Source organism: Canis lupus, chromosome 8, assembly GCF_011100685.1.
Source record: "Canis lupus familiaris isolate Mischka breed German Shepherd chromosome 8, alternate assembly UU_Cfam_GSD_1.0, whole genome shotgun sequence".
NCBI classification, from domain to species: Eukaryota; Metazoa; Chordata; class Mammalia; order Carnivora; family Canidae; genus Canis; species Canis lupus.
This window is the reverse complement of record NC_049229.1, coordinates 51,759,020-51,777,136: the sequence shown is the minus strand read 5'-3', so window position 1 is coordinate 51,777,136 and position 18,117 is coordinate 51,759,020. Positions and strand designations below refer to the sequence as shown.

At 36.2% G+C, this 18,117-nt stretch overlaps 1 protein-coding gene across 23 annotated transcripts in view; it reads right to left on the bottom strand.

The window, feature by feature from the left end:
* The window catches only part of NRXN3 (neurexin 3), a 1,532,396-nt gene that overhangs the window by 922,197 nt on the left and 592,082 nt on the right, over positions 1 to 18,117 (bottom strand). For 16 of the 23 annotated variants that reach the window (XR_005363605.1, XM_038545444.1, XM_038545449.1 and 13 more), the window contains one exon: positions 17,323 to 17,349. The exons of the other annotated variants lie outside the window; for them this stretch is intronic. Coding sequence is in view for 15 of the 16 variants with exons in the window: in XM_038545444.1 (XP_038401372.1) it covers positions 17,323 to 17,349 (27 nt within the window). In the remaining variant the exon portion in view is untranslated. The remainder of the gene's footprint in view (positions 1 to 17,322; positions 17,350 to 18,117) is intronic. 23 annotated transcript variants of the gene reach the window in all.

The window sequence follows — 18,117 nt, the reverse complement described above, 5'->3', positions numbered from 1 at the left end:
AAGGCTAAAGTATTAACTACCTGGCCATTTAGAGAAAAAGTTAGTCAATCTCCGTTTAAACGTTTTAGAGTGGATCACCAAGTCTCCAATCTTGAGGGAAATATTCAAAGATGAAGTTTATTCAATACCAATGACTCTTATTTGTGAGATAAATATTTAAGAGCCTCATTATTTTTAGTCAAAGCAACGTTCTCTCCAAATAGAGTGAGTTTTGAAAGTTAACCTACCTCCCAACCATGTAACTTGCAATCAATAGAATTACTCACTGATAGCTCTTGGATCAATAATAATTGAACTATATTAAATTAAGTGGTGATTTGGAAGGAAAGCTAAACCAACACGTAATCATGTAAAAAGGTGATGACACCTTCTTTAACAAACACTTGCTCCCTGCAGGTAATTGTGATGCTTAAACCATCAGTCTGGATACAGAGAGGCCAAGTAAAACCAGTTCTCTGGTACAAGACAGTGTGAGTAGAGAGTGAATGTGTGCCTTCAAAGTTGGTGGCAATAAAATCAGACATAACTAAGTATGTTGTTACATGGAACAAAGTATACTGTAACTACAAGGAAATGGTCTTCCCTGAATACAATTTCTATATGAAATCTAGCTTAGATCCCTGAAGGGATGTTGTCATATTCCCCTGACATTGTTTTGAGTAAGAGCTGGCCATGAGGCTGAGACAGCCAAATAGCTCAGCATGTCAGCTTGCACTGCAGTGCCCCAAATCACAAGGAAGGAGGGGGCAAGCCCAGTCAGTACCGGCTGCTCAGTGGAAACTTACATAAATTATTCTTTCCAGAAAGACATTGAAAAATGGCATGGTCTGGCAGCCCTTAGGAATGGCACTCATTATAGCCACAGCAAGTGTTTCACTTTCACTTATTAACTTGAAACCAATTTACTCTCATTCTGTTCCAAAGATTCTGTGGAATTTGTTGGAAAGAACAGAGCTTTTCCTTTAAAATATTATAATGGGAGCTACTAGTTTTCTCATCGTTCATTCCTTCTGAAGGGGATTCATTGGATTTATCTTTAGATTAGGAAATAACAAATTAGAAACCAGGGTGTGGGATAGCATTGTTCTAATGATGGTGTGAATGGCCAATTATTCCTGGAATGTTCTCCCCCCACCCATTAGTCCAAGGGGTTGCTGCAAAACTGGTACATTAGTGTGATGATGTCCAAATCCTGTTTTCTAGTTCCAGATGATTCACAAGAGAAATTAAATGATAATTCAGACTTTTGAAGACTGAGGTTCAGTACAAATGGACTTGGAGTTTGAGCTACCATTTACAACTGAGCACCAGAGGGAGATAAGATTTGAGAAAGGGAATTAAAAACCTCGTAACATAGACATGTGTGACTACTGATCACACCCATTCAGGAAAAAATGATTATTACCAGCAAAATTATACCAAAGGCTTCAATCCCTTAAATACTGACACTCAAAAATAAACCATATTTCCACTGGCCAGGAAAATTTGATACATTGTTGTATGCAAGGATTTATGGAAAGAATAATTCATAGGATTCATAATTATCCCTGGCCTTGAGGAAAGACATTCAGGAACAATTAGGAATTTACAAAACACAGTATTAAAAGTTTACCAAAATTTAGAACAAGTCAAGATGTCTACAATAGGCACAGTATGTTTTTGTAATTATAAGATGGACAAAACAAAACAAAAAACCTACTTTCTGATAATTGAAGTTCCCTATTTGTAAATTTCAAACAATATCTATTTGCAGAGCCAGTTTCAAAAATATGTAACCAGTACAGATACACAGAGCCCTGTGGGTTTGGGGTTCAATGCTTCGCCATCACTGTCTTAAAATTCCTAAGAATTTTTTGAATTTGTGTTTTATAAGTGAACTTCAATGGGAACTTTGGCTCCCAAGTGGTCTTATCTCCCCAGGACAAGTTCTTGGCCACCTGCTTTTCTACCTCCACCCAGCTACTGCTACTACTTTCTGTCCTCACTTGCAGAGCCATGGGGAGCTGTCCTAGGTGCCTGTGAGGGTCTGCACTCCCCCCATTACTATCCTTATGCTGGAGGGAGCACATTAGAAGCAAATTAAAACAAAACAAAACACCATAACAGGTTGAGAGAGCCTGAAGAAAAAGGAGATGCCCTTTGCCTACTTTTTGAACACGGGGCTCGCATTTGTATGTTGCACCAGGCCCACAAATTACATAATGGTCTTGCCCACTGACTATGATTATTGTAGGGATTACAGGATATAATATACACAACAACTAAAAATATTGCTTGGCCCAAAAGAAATGTTCGTTAAACATCGGCACATATGATTTCATTTCTGTTTTTATTTCTTCTGCATATATTTCAACTGCAGATTACTTGCATCACTAAACTTTACCAGGGACAGCTTAACCCCTCTGAGGTTAAACTAAACCTTTGATCCCTGTGACTTTGGTAGATGAGGACTCTCACTGGTTTTGTATGAGTGTGTGTGTTTTAATTTAAATTCAATTAGCCAACATATAGTAAGAGAACACTCTATGTTAATAATGTGAGCCTACTTGGACCAGGACAGAAAGGCCTGAATTAATTTCACACAAGAGTCTAAATCAGTTTCTACAAAATCCCCCCATGAAAACCCTGGAAGTTACCTTGGGTACACTCCACTTCTTCAAATGCCAATTCCTGTCCTGTCTCCTATAAAATATTTTGCCAGGGCAGCAATTCTCTTTGACAAATCAGAAAGATTAGACAAGTAGCTAGGAGGCCTGGGGAAACTGATGTTTCTATTGTTACAAATGATCAATGAGCAATTCAAGCCAGGAGAGACAAAGCCATAGGATGATGCTGGTTTTTTGGTGCCTGTTTAAATGCTGGGATGGAAATCACATGGTTGGGAGCTAGGTTTCTGTTCAGATATTTTTCTTCTTCATCAAATGATGTTACAGCTATTACTAATAATAATGATGGCTTAGAGAAATCGCTTCAGGACTAAGAGCCATAAGCGTTGCTGAACTCTAGGGAAGAGACTGAGGGTTGCTGGAGGGGAGGCAGGTGGAAGGATGGGGGTAACTGGGTGATGGGCATTAAGGAGGGCATGTAATGGAATGAGCACTGGGTATTATATGCAACTGATGAATTCCTGAACTCTACCTCTGAAATTAATAATACACTATATGTTAATTAATTGAATTTAAATAAAACTAAAATTATTTTTTTTAAATGCTAATGAGTAGCTGAGCAGGTGTAACTGAACCTAAAAGTTCTGTCCTCACCACTATGGAATGTTGCCACTCCTGCTGCTGCTGCTGCTGTTGCTGTGTTTTTTTTTTGTTTTTTTTTTTTTTTTTCTTTTCTGAGTAACCTTCCTTATTCTCTTTAGGTTGTGTTTGGAGCTTACAGAGGCCTATAACAATAGTACAAGAAAGAGTATAGGTTTTTATCCAGGGTAGGTAAGATAACCAACATACACTGACATGTGCAAAGCAATACTCCACAAAGGTAACTTGTGTCTTAAATGTCTCTTTGAACCATTCCCATTTACATAAAAGAAGAATCAGATAGCTCTGAAATCACATTTTCTCATATTAAATGTTAGCTTTCTAAGATAGTAGTTTTTGTAAGGATTTCTAAAAACATATTTTCTCTTTAGGAGTTGGACAAATATCCTTATCATGGTAAGCTATGAACTACTGAGATTTCCCTCTTTGTAAATATGGCATAATTTCCCTCTAAGAAATTGATATTCATCCATTTAGATTTCTCCTGTGGCCCAAAGTTTCAAGTCATTAAGTCTATCATTATTAATTAACTAATAAATGTGCATTAATGCCAACTATATGTGTGCCAATGTTCTAGACAGTGAAGACCCAATGATAAATAGGACATTTTTCCAAACTGTGAAGAGTCCAGAGATCGGTTCAGGAGATAAACATGCAAGCAAATAAAGCAACATGAATGCGATGCATTCTGAAAGATGAGCATTCCAAATACTATGGGAACCTAGAGGTGGAGAAACTTGACAAGCCTGGGGTTAAAGGAAAGTCTTCTCATGAGTGGTGACCTGAGCTGTCATGAAGGAGCTGTCATGAAGGATGGGCAGTAGTTGGCTAGGCAGATTCAGAGAGAAATGGCGTACAGTGCATAATACAAAACATGAACTCAGCATAAGAAATGTAAGAGAGCTCAGGAAATTTGAGTAACCATAATCTGTTTACTAATATGAGAACACTTGAGTATAATGGAAAGAGATCATTAAAAAAAAAGACAGGGAATACCAATATTACCAAAGGAAGGTACACAAAGCACTGGGCACATGGAGGATAATTGAGCAATAATCAGTTATGGCATTATAGCACTATCCTCTTCTTAGCCGTCTCTGTGCCTGTATGATAATTCCTAATTCATCTCCTATGCATCCCTAAATGCCAAGGACCTTTCAATCATAGAATTAAACAGTGCCTTAGAGACTATTATGAACAAGAATGGGACAGGAATATGCCTATAAATCTGACCTCAGGAAACCTGACTCTGGAAAGGTCAAGGTTACAGAAAGATTAATATTAAAGAATATGGGTTTCCTGATGACTAGAGGTGGCATCTTTCATGGGGCCCATCAACACTTGACCTAGGGAGGGAGAGTGCATTCATTTGAGCATCAGTATTGCAGCATCTAAGCAGAAGAGGCACCATGGGACATAGTGAACAGCCATGGCTTTAGGACCAAAGAGCCTGAATCTGAAGCTGGGCAAAGCATTTTGCATAATTAAGGCTCATTTCTAAAATGAAGATAACACCTCCTTTATAAGACTGGAATGAAGATTAAACAAGATTATGCAAGCAAACTGCTCATCCCAGTGCCTGGCATGTAGAAAATACTCAATCTCTGCTATTATTTTTTTACTGTAACTAGTAACCATCTGGGAAGTTGATGCACTTTCTGTAACAAGAGCAAGGATTTTTAAAATTTTATTGCATATGTCCTCATTATGGACTTGGCATCCATTTCTGCTGTGGCAGAGCTAAAAGGTTCAGAGAAGACTTGGAGGGGAAAAGAATGGAGTAGTGTCTTCACTTAGCATTCAATTTTCATGTCTTTGAGATATTAGTCATTAGATCCTAATGATCCTCCACTCTTCTGTTTTTTACGAGCTGTGTAGGGATATGGATAAACTCAGCCACAGACAGGCACATTACATTGTATCAGGGTGATACAATATCTAGCTTTCCTATTTCTGACAATTGGTAAGCTTTGTGTTAAATTGGTTCCTTTATAAAAAGGGTTTTCTTGTAAATAACAATCAGTGAATCCAACAGTTAAATTAAACATCCCAACTATTGACAGAAAATATGGTGTGAGTTTAATTTCAAACATCATTTCTTCTCACAAGGCAATGGCCATCCTCCTCTGGCCATCCCTTAGCCCAATGGCTTCATCATATCTCTTCATCCTCCCCTGTGAGATGAGAAAAATACAGAATTTTTCCACCATAAGTAACATTACCCTTCCACTGCTCCATAAGGGATACTTGTATGCCCTTTTTTTTTTCATCTTTGCCTATCCTGCACACATTTGTTGTTGCCATCTGCTGCTTTGCTCCTTTCATGCCTTCTGTCCCTGCTGCTCTCACCATTCCATTCCTGCGGGCATTCTCATTTTGGTCAGCAGGATTGATCCTTTCCCTCAGGTTCTGGGGAGGGCAGGAAGGAAAAAGTCTTCCTGACTGACCATCACAGGAAAACCACTCACAGGAAATAGAGGGGTCTTCTTCCCTCCTCCCTTTAGTGTTTCCAATTTCTTCCTTTTTATTACCTCTGGAACAGAGGAGTAGCCCTCTGTTTATGCTATAGATTTTAACCTACCCACACTTGTGGATTATACCAATTTTATTTCTGTCATCTCCTAGGTTCAAAACTAAATTTCATTCTGTTCATGTTGCTGTTCATCCCTCATTTAAGTTTAGGTCATAATGTTCTTTCTAATTGGTGACTTTACAGTGGTGCCTCCTTGCTATCTTTTTTCCTTTTACTGATTCTGAAAAAAAAAAAAAAAACACAACAACTTCTGTGGTATCATTATAAGGTAGCTTGACATAGGTGACAAAGAGATCTCATTTGATTAAGAATCAGAAAATTAGATTTATAAAAACTCAGTCCCGCTACTAATCACTCTGAGACCTTATACAATACGTTTGGATTCTATAAGCCTTGATTTCCTCATTAGTAATATGATGCTAATAAAAAATGTGCTCCAGCAGGCCTCTTGGGAAGATCCTGAGCTCTTAACCATTCAAGAGTTTGCTTCTGGAGACACGATCTCTGATGCATTTTGTCTCTCTTCTGGAACACACAGGTCTTTTAACATTGTTCCACTGCAATGTAACTTCAGCTATTCAGGAAGATGGGCATTTAGATCATTATAACCTCCTGCTTTTACCCCTAGATATATTCTCTTGCTTCCCACTCCTTAATGAGGCCCCTTCCAAGAGCCATTGTGAACACTGCTTCTGACAAAGTGCTAGCACAAAGCTTTGATGATAACTGTAATCCTTTTGTGTTCAATTATTATATAATCAGATTTACTCTGAAACAATTTTATTTTTAGAAGGAAAAAATACATATCCTTTAAGATTCATTTCCCTAACTTCCAATAAACTCTAAGTTTAAAAGCTTTGTGATTTTAGTCACTTAGTCAACAGAACAGCCAGAAAACTACTGTTTCTTTTAAAAGCAACAACCCTGGTCTCTAAGTTTTCTTCCCAAAATTGATGCTAAAATTGAGAAAACCTGTGTTTGTTGAGATGCTCTGAATCAGTAGGGAGACTTACACTTTGTGGCTAATTATTCTGGAAACAATTCAAATTAAATATTCTCCTCCATAACATATAAGCGAAGCCTGCTGTAATACATAACATATCTGCACACACACACACACACACGTGCACACACATTTACGTATTCTTGGGCCCAATGGGAAGTATATTCATTGATGTATTTATCTTATCACCAAACAGGAATAGAGGATTTGGTTGATAGTGTTAGCATATCCTATAGCTCACTGATAAAGTGGTCCTTCCTAATTTTCAAAATACGAATTGTACCTAACACTAATACTTAATGAACTTGTCACCTTACAAATATTACTGTGGCAATTACACAAATAAAATGAATCAGAGTACAAGAAGAAATCTTCAAAAAAGTAGAAGGAAAAACAGAAATACCATTTTTACTCAAAAGTTCAGTGCCCGAAATATAGTTGTTAAAAGGAGAGCAGAAACACACCTTGCTTGGCTCCAAGTAGGTGGTCAGATGATAGAGGGTAAGCCAAAACAGAAAAAAGAGAGATCACGAAAAAGACTTAGCTAAGTAGATCAATGTTCAGGACCTCAACACAAGGAAAACACATATACAGTTGACCCTCAAAAAAATTTGTTTGAATGCTGCAGATCCACTTATATGCAGATTTTTAACAGGGTACTTCTGTAAATGTATTTTCTCTTCCTTATGATTTTCTTAATTTTCTTTACTCTAGTTTAAAAGTACAGTATATAATACATATAACATGAAAATGTATTAATCTACTGTTTATGTTATCAGTAATCTTCTGATCAACTTTAGTCTCTTTGAGTAATGTTCTGGGGGAGTCAAAGGTTATACGTGGATTTTCCATGGCAAGGAGGTCAGTGCTCCTACCCCTCACATTGTTCAAGGGTCAAAAGTATTATGAAAAAAAAAAAAAAGAAACTATTATGTTGAATTGAATATTGAAATGAACCATCCCTGAACAAAATCTATGAGAAACTCATCTGGATTTTAGAGATGTAGATCTTCCTCAACTTTCAATGAGGTTAATGACGCAATAAATCCATCATAAGTTGGAAATATCACAAATTGAAAGTGCATTTAATACATTTAACTTACCAAAATCACAGGTTAGCCTAGCCTACCTTAAACATGCTCTGAAAATTGGCTTACAGTTGGGCAAAATCATCTAACACAAAGGCTATTTTATAATATGGTGTTGAAAATCTCATATAGTTTATTGAATACTAAAATGAAAGTGAAACAGAACCCTCATTGTCAAATGGCTGACTGGGAGCTACAGCTCACTGCCACAGCCCAGCATCATGGACTTATCCTTATCCTAGGAGATGATCAAAATTCAAAATATGGTTTCTATTGAATGTACATCATTTTAACACCATTTTAAAGTAAAAAAAAAAAACGGAGGTTGAGCCATTATAATTTGGGGGCCATCTGTACATGCACCTGAATTCAAATTTCTATAAGAGAAAGAGAGAAGGAGAAGGAGGAGAAGGAGAAGAAGAAGGAGAAGAAGAAAGAAGAAGGAGAAGAAGGAGAAGAAGGAGAAGAAAGAAGAAGAAGAAGAAGAAGAAGAAGAAGAAGAAGAAGAAGAAGAAGAAGAAGAAGAAGAAGAAGAAGAAGAAAGAAGAAGAGGAGGAGGAGGAGGAGGAAGAGAGGAAGAGGAGAGGAAGAGGAAAAGGAGGAGGAGGAAGATCATCTCAGTCTTCTAAATTCCCTTTGCACTTTCCTTATATATCCATAGTATAAACTCCTAAAACTAACATCAACACCTGGAATCTAGTTAACTCTCAATAAGTGTTTTTGGAATAAGTGAATGAAGAACAAGGAAGAGTGACAACATATAATATTTGCTAATATGCATTCATCTTCTTTCATTAAATTTTCTGGATTTCAACCAAAACCTGGTCAAATGAGACTTCATGAAAATCTTCATTTTGTCTCTTACTTTACAGGGAAAGTAATATATATTCTTTAAGATTTTAGAGATAAGAGAACAAAATCATTCTTGGTTAATTTTCTTCCTTTTAGAATGACAAAAGTCACAGTTTACAATTGTCAGCTTGTAGTTCTTATGTTGATTACTAAGAGTATTTGTAATAATAAATTACGGTAGAGGGAGAGGCAAATTTCATTACCTCGTTGATTTAATTATTTGTTGAGAATATACTATATCCATGATAGCTTCATGTCATGAAAATAAAACAGTGGTCAACATCAGCATAAAAATTTTAGGCTATGCTGACATAAGATGCCACTGATTAAACACAATTAAGACCAGTGGCTTGAACTGTAATTAGAGAACACATCTGGGAGTCTACATTACCTCTTTGGCCTTGGTTCACAATAGATCATTCATTCCTAGGTTGGCAAGGTGTTTGCCTATTTTTAAGATGTTTAGAGAAAGTTTACTCCTTTATTTAGCAACCTTTCCTAGAAATCAGTAATTCTATGAACTTTGTTTATATCTATATACTTTGTGAGGTCTTGTGTTTTCAACATAGTCTGTTTTACCCTCTGCAACTTCCTCTGCTTCTTCCTTTGATGAAACAAAATACACAGTCCTTTGGAAGCCACTTACTTATAATTTAATGTGTCACTCTGACTTCGCATCTACTCTTTAACTGGGCACTTGATCTCAATCCCTTTACCTCTTCTAAAATCCAGATGAATAGTTGCTGAAGTACCTCCTGAGTGGATTTTTCTACATCAGGAGCTCACTGTACATAAGAAAAGCAGACCAAAAGGTGATATATTTGTATTCTAGAGCTCAGGGACCATTTTGAGATCAGAGAAAAAGTGGCCTTAGGCTTTAGCCACTGAAGATGTTTCTTCGGCTAGTGTTTCATTTAATCTGTTCTCAAAGGACATTCCCAGAAGTTGGTGGTGGGTGGTACTGTAGTTCTAACTGCTTAAAGGTCATTAGTTTTCTATTAATGGGCATCACATATAGATCTGATAAACACTGAGCCACTAGCCTTTGTATGGAATGTGCATGATTTTAATCACCCAAAGCCCCAAGTATGAATCTTTAACATATTGGCTCATCATACTATGCTTCAATAAACTAGTTGAAACCAAAATACAAGACCTCCAAAAAGAAGATGACTCTTAAGCCAGAAATATATACCCTTGCTGAAAAAACTCTTATTGCTCTGACTCGATTTTATTTTGGTTCCTCTTTAGAGTATATGAAATTGATATTAGAAGATATTAAAGCCACAAATATTATGATATCATCTAGCCAGATCTGTGCATTTTGCAGATATTTTAACTTTAGACCACTATTAAGTGCTTATTAAAATTATATCAAGATTCCAAAAGCAAACACAGAACTCATGAAGTTACAGTATTTTCATTAGTTTTGGGTTAACATCAAGTTTTTATTTATCAAAATGCACCAAGAGGTAAAAAAAATCCCAATATGACCCCATGATGGTCTCATTCATAGTCTTATTAATAATATTACTGGTGCGAATCCAATGCAACTCTGATGGCCTTGAAAAGCATTACTACCTGAGTAATTGATTGGAGAAAGTAGAATGCTTATTTTATAGGCACCTATTAAGTTACTTATAATTTTGTTATGGTTTTGGAAATATACAGCTATCCATTCTTGAACAAGTATAGTTCTCAAAAGATCATCCTTTCTGTTGAAATACTATGACAGTATTCATCATCATCATCATCATCATCTTCATCATAATCATCATCATCACCACACATAAAGCACATACTGTGTTCTAGGTTCTGTTCTCACTCAAACAGATAGATACTGTCATCGTGCCCATTTTAAAATAGAGAAAACCTAGAAATAAAATAAATAAAATAAATTGTTCACAGACCCATAGATCATTAGTGGTGAAGATGAGGATTAAACCCAAGCTATTTGGTATGAGTCCTCCTTGCTCTTGGTAATTGCACTAAAGTGCCTCTTTGCTGGGAATCTAACATAGACAAGAAGGAAAACACACAAAATTACTATAACATATTGCCACCTTTCTGTAATACACATGCCTACTAGAAAACAAAAACAAGATTAACATGGTAAATGCTGCTATAGTAGATTTCTATTTAAGATTTCTAGAAATCCACACCAAAGTTTTGAGTAAAAATGGTATCTATGTATACTTGAAGAAGTAAAAGGATAGAAGAAAAAGGGTGACAATGGCTCTCCCTGGAATATGTGATGGCAACATTTTGAAGAGTATTTTGACAACACAAATAAAAAGTTTGATAATATGGTATGGCAAGTGTAAAGAGAAACAAACATTCACATATTACTGGTAGGAATGTAAATCTGTACAACTTCTTTGAATACAACTGGACAATATCAGTTTTTGTCATGTCATCTGCTGACCTAGTTAATTCCACTTTTAGGGGTTTATCAGATAGATATCCCTGTATATGCTTGCAAAGACTAATAAACAAAAACATACATTTTCTTAGTTTTAGCAGTACTAAAAAGCTGAAAAAAATCTAAATGTGTATCAGTAGCGTGTTGATTTAATCAATAATGATATCTCCATAATACGCAATATTATGTGACCATTAAAAAAATAAAGGAGACCTTAATATTCTTACATGAAATAGCCCCTAAAACATTTTAAGTGAAAGGGGAAAAATTCAAAAGAATGTGCTAACATTGTGTTAAGAAGGACAAGGAAGGAAAAGAGGGGTAGAATATGGTTATAACTGTGTGTTGTATACTCATGGATTATCTCTGAGAGAATATACAAAAGAATTTTGGTTGTCTCTGAAAAAGAAAATTTGGATTCTAGAAAGGAATAAGAGTGAGAATTTTTACTTTTCCTTTGTTCCATGTACAATTTTTTACTATTTAAAAATAAAACCATCTTAATTAGTATGTATTAAGAAGAGTTTAATATTAAATGTTTAGGAAGCATCTTACTATTATACTCAAATCTGGCTATTATTGATACTATTAATAAACTTTTGCTTAAAGTGTTTTATGTTATAAAAATATAAAACATTCCAAAGAGAAACAAAATTATATATTATTTTTTAAAAAATCAGATTTTGAGGAAGGTAGAGCATAATCATTTAGTATGGTAATAGAAACTCTCAGGTGTGATGTTGACAGTTTGATACACAATACATTATTATATAGAAGATTCTGCTTTGTGATTTTTCATCTCCAGTAAAACTCTAAGTAATATGGTCAGGCAAATGACTGACAGCCATGGTTATCCAAATCTTGAAACAAATACCAAAGAGGATTCCAGAATTTCCTTCCCAGAAGATTTTTAATAGTGAAGAAGTCAGTCTTCCTGGTTGACCTGAGGTATGTGTTTCTGAGTTAAAAGGATGAGCTAAACAATTCAGCTCTGGGATTTCCAGATAAACTAGGCCTAAAGATGAAATAACATAGTCTGGTAACACAGAGAAGGAAGAAAGAAAAAAGAGAAGCAAAAATCTCCAAAATCCTAGTGTAATAAACTACATTTCATGAAGCTGTGCCTAAATTAAGCAAGAAACACCCACACACTGTTGACTTGGCCAAAACACTGGAAATCGAGTCTCCTTAAAAACAGACTAAGGCATAGAATCTAACCCAAAGGCAAAAGCCAAGTGCTAAGCAAGCAGGTGGAAGAGAAGGAATATTTAGTAAATACTAGTAGCCTTCAGAGGTATGACTTGGAGGTATCATATCCTTATGATGTTATTTTAATATAGCTCTTATATAATTGTATGCTTCTATGAGGATTCAAAGATAACAGTCTATGGAAATTGACAAGATTACCAAAGCTGTTCTCTAACACAAGTGAGTACAGGGTGACATTTGAGTGTTTGTATATTTTTGTATGGCACTCTATTTCTTTTCTCCTTTATATCTAACAAGAAAAAAAATGAATCTTGTTACAGATACATTAAGACTTGAACTTCATAGGAGTTGGTGGGGGAGAAGGGGTCCTTCATCTGTCTAAATAATCGGGCATGTGCACAAATTCACAATTTCTGTATGATAAATACACTTCTTTTTAGAAAGATTGAGAAAAAAAATGACCATACACAGAGGAATTAGCCTTTCAGAGAAGGGAAGGGCTGAAAAACAAAAGCATGATATTGACATTTATTTTTATGTGTTTGTTATATTCATACATGTCATATTCATAAGTCATGAATATGACTATATGACTATACTATATTCATTCAAGCTATGCTGCACACAGTTTGAAAGGAAGAGAATAAAGGAGGGGCTAGGAAATTGTAGGGCAAAGTCATAATCAGACAAGGTGAAAAACAACAAACCTTTTTCCATACTTTGATTTGAGCAAACATCCATGAGACCAATAAGAAGTCCATACCTGTTTTCAGAACCACATACCTCTTAGGGTACTGCCAGCCTCATGGAACTGGAACCATGGGAACAGGTGATTTCCTCCAGAAATTCCCCAGAAAGTAGCCCTGTTTTCTTTAGCAGTGCTCCAGGCCACCCTGTAGTTCAATCACCATGATGACTGCCAACTCTGTTGATCTTTTGCAATTTAAAAGTAAGTTCTAAACTGGAAATTCCTGATTATATATATATTTTTAATATTCCTGCCAAATGAACCAAATCCAGCAATGTCTCAATTTCAACCAAAGGCCTCGATTTGTACACTCTGTAATATATGGCTGGTGATAGAAGCCAGAGAAGAATTTCTATGTGGTAGTCTTGGAGAATTTGGACAATAGGTGTAGCAAGATTTAGACTGAATAATCATAAGTACATCATTGATATTATGGGGAAAGACAAAGAATTGGAAAAGAGAAAGACAAAGAGGAAGGAAAGCAGTGAAGCTGATTTTAAAAAGAAAAAAAAAATGTTTCCTCCTCTTGGAAACCCTCAGCATGGAGCTAGGCCAAAGTCATTGATGAAAGGACCAGCCAACAGAGTCCAAAAGAAGAGACTTGTATCTCAAGATCACTGTCCTCTGTCATGGCCAGTTGCTTTCTCCTCACATTGGAAGATCATCCTTCTTTTTCATGCTCTTATCCCATTCCAAAGAGTGTGACACAAACTGTTGGAAACAGCCATTTCCCCAAACATTTTGCAGCAGATGAAGATGAAAAACATAGATGATGTCATTTTGTATTTTACCTGACTTTACGGGCATTCTAAAAAAGGATTCCTGGAAAAGTTCATGAACTTAAATTCAAACATGGTTAAAGCTCAATTAGGTATGTCCCTCCAAAGGAAAAAAGCATCTCTGTTCTAAAATGTGAGCAGTAACACCTTCCAACTTCTATTGAAATGACATCTGGAGACAAGGCTGAGATGTAAGTGGAAAAGCCCTCCCTCCTAAACTCAGGGTACAAATCAATCCATCAAAAAAAACTGGGTAAGAGTAAGGATCTACACACCTATTACAGAAACAACTTGAGATGTTATAAAAGACTAAACTGAACATTGACATCTAGTCCACAAGGAAAGAGGTTGAGAAATTCTGATTACCTGTACCTGTTTCAGTTGCATAGCGTTCTTGAACTTTCCCACCCAAGTGCCAGTAATGCCAGGGATGGAAAAGACAAGATACATAATAAAAATGATATGTCTTTGAATTCTTAGTCTTCCTTAAAACTGAAGATACATAAACTAAATAAGATTCACACTTATTTGCATTCTTCTGCATAATATATCGCTTTGGTCTCAATTCAAGTTTTTACTCCAAATCAACAATTAAAATTGACTTCAAGAAAATGTGTCACTTTCACTTTGTGACCCTACATTCCCCTGGGTACACATCTATTTACCACAGCACTAAAGATCTTAGATTAAAGGACTCAGGGTTTGTTTTGTTTTGTTTTGTGTCTTTTCAACCACTGTTTAATTAGTGGGCACTATGTATTCCTTCTCTGATGTTCTTGCCAAAATTAACTTCCTTAGTATGTTAAAGGTTTATCTTAAGATTTCAAAACTGATTTCCAAAATCCAATCTTGGCTCTTTACCTAAATATTGAACAAAAACTAGTTATACTCTTTCTGTACTGTGATCAAAGTAGGGAACGCATCTTTGCTGACATATTTCCTCTCAATGAGGAAATGGCCCTGGTGGCTCTGAATAGAAAATCTTTGATCAGGTTTAGAAAACCTGCTGGCATCTATATCCTGGAGAAGAGGCACTGTCCTCCTAGAAGAAAGAATTCTGGAACTTGTCTAATGATGACTTTTCATGGCTGATCAGATGAAATATGTGAAATTAATTGTGAGATAAAGTGTGGCTTGAGCACAAAAAGTAAGTCCTGATATCCCAATCAAATAATTCCTTCAGTTCTCTATTCTGCAAATAAATATCCAAGCCAGAAGATGCTAGATTCAACTTTGAATGAGATTTTTCCACCTTCATGCTTTTCATAGGTATACTGCACTATTTTTTAAGAAACCAAACACAAATGACTACATATTATATGATTCCATTTATATGAAAAGTCCAGAAAAGGAAGAGTTATAGGAATAAAAGCAAAAAGGTAGTTGTCTAGGGCTAAGGGTGAGAGCGAGGATTAACTACAAATGGACCTGAGGAAAATTTGGAGGCTGGGGGTGATGGAAATGCTTTAAAATGTGATTGTGGTGGTGTTTGGACAACTCTATAAATTTAATAAAAATCACTGAATTGTAGGCTTACAGTGGATGAATTTTGTGATATGGAAATTATATCTCAGTTAAGCTGCTTGGGGGATCCCTGGGTGGCTCAGCAGTTTAACGCCTGCCTTTGGCCCAGGGCGTGATCCTGGAGTCTTGGGATTGAGTCCCACATTAGGCTCCCTGGAGCCTGCTCTTCTCTCTCTCTCTCTCTCATAAATAAAATCTTAAAAAAGAAAAAAAGCTGCTTGAAGAAAGAGAAAACACCAGTCTTTAGAAAAAAGAGATGTTTCAATTAGGCTTCTAATGATCTAACTATCATGAGAGATTTCTGGCTAATTAGAAATGTTTAAACACAGCAAAATAGGACATTGCTTAAATTAACTAAAAATGACGCCAAGACAAGCATAAAGCACTCTGCTTTAGGCAGTGGTTGTTTATACTGATTTTTTACATTTCTTTTCTTTTGTTAATTTACATAAAACATTTGCCCCCCAAAAAAGTGGACTCGGGCTTTATTAGTTTGTCATCATCTCCCAAGAAAGAAAGTTAAGCTAGTAGCACCTGTAAAATATGATGGAATAAACAAGTAAATGAAATATAAAAGTAGGATTATTTCCTTTTCTGAATTTGTTCCTACCAAAAGCCAAAAGGCCTTAATGAGGAAAGAAGTAAAAAAGAGAAGATAATACTGAAAATCATGTGTGTTAGATGCTCAGTAAATCGAATTCTATCTTCCTGGATCCACAGGGGGAACATATTGCCCAGCTTCCTTTGCGTTTTGGATGGAGTCATGTCTGACAAAATCTGGGCAGAAGTGATGCACTGTGCCATCACTTCCAGGCAAGGGAACAAAAACACACTGCATTATATCCAAGCTCTTTTTCTCTTCTCTATGGATATGGATAGAAGTGAGGAAGGGTGGTGGACCCAGATCATGAAAGAGTCCTAGATGCCTGAATTACCTCCTTGAAGAAAGCTGGCATTGGCACTGAATTTTGCCTGAAGGAGAAATAAACCTGTTTTCTGTCAAGCTGTTGAAATGTTGCGATTGTTTGTTAGAGCTAATTACCCTAATTACCCTAGTTATTTAATTATCTTAACTGATGTAAGATGCTATAAGACTCAAAGTATATTTCTTCCTTCCTTCCTTTTATCAATGAGACCTATTCTTTCCCTCCTGCCCATTCTTCCTCTCTCCCCCTGTTTTCTGACCTCATGACTCCAGTTACTACTTATTTCTGAGGCAGAGGAAGAAACACATGAGTACTATTCAGCCTGCACTTCATTAACACCCCTCTTCAAGAGCCAGAATATTTGAATGGAATAAAGTAAAAATAATAGGCTTCAATTTTTCATTCAGCAGAGCCAGAATGTGTCTCAAGTCTTTGGTTAAAATGTTGCATGATCACCAAGAACAATGCCTTGCTCACCCTCTGAGAAAAAAAAAAAAAAAACCCTACAGTGATAAATGCTGGGAAAGAAATGTCAGAGTTGGCAGCCACCTTCTGGGTCATGAACTTTGCTTTTATTTTCTGAAGCTTTTGGTAGTGGAGAAGTGCATTCTGGTTGCTCTAATGCTTTTTGTCCACCCCTGAGGATTATTTCCCCAAAACAACAAATTACCATTTCAATTCATTTCAAGTTGTTTCCTTATCCAGGTGCCCTTTCCTCCTTTTCTGCATAAAGAGCAAATGGAAGGAAAGAAGAGAGGACCCACCCCGGTTCAGAAACCACACCCTGGGCCACACTCAGCCCGTTACCCTCACCCCAGCCCTTCATCTTGTCAACCCCGATTCCCCCCAACTCCATAATCAGAACAAAAAATAATTCAAACAAAAAACAGCTCATAAAACAGTAAACAAAATAAAGTCAGTTTTTCTTTTCTTTTTTTTTAAGAACAAAATGAAACTTGAGGGAAAACTTACTGGAGTTACAGTTTATCCTGATACAGTCTAGATGGGGAAAAATAAATGAAAGATGAAATTGCATCCTTCAAGGTAACAGCTGCAGACATCCAAAAACAATCAGTCCACCCTTCCGGGGACAGACACACGCAAGAAATGTGGCCATTTTATATATATACAGTATGTACAAGTTTAAGGGTGGGTGTATATGTACAGTATATTATTTAGTAAAGTTGGATACATATATATATACACACACACACATATATATATACACATATGTATAGAGATATATACTGGTATACATATATATCCACAATAGACACCGAGTATGCTGCTCCTTTTTTTTTTTTTTCCAAAAACCTACTCATTTATATAAAGCATTTCAATCCTGAACTTTGAAATGTTAATTTTGTTCAACTTGGAAAATTATGCAAAAATTTCACCACCAGATGCAGGTTATATTCTATTTCCCCCAATGATTTTCTTAAAATTTGTCTTTAAAAGTAGCATCAACACAATTTTGCATTAGTATTCCAAAGATATATTACCAATCTGACACATTGTTTATTTTTTTAAAGAAGTCTGTCCATGAAGTTTCTCAGTGTAGTATTTAACCCTTTCTCTTTTTCTAAAAACAAACTCCCTCCACCCTCTTTACTTGGGCCCCAGATGCTACAGAAATTTGCGTAGGCAGACTTGCCAGTATCCCTAGAGATAAGGAAAGGAAAGGGTTAATACCACCTGGTCATTTCCTGTCATAAAATGGCCACTTGCAAACAGCTAACCGCACAAACACCCATCCCAGATTTTAGA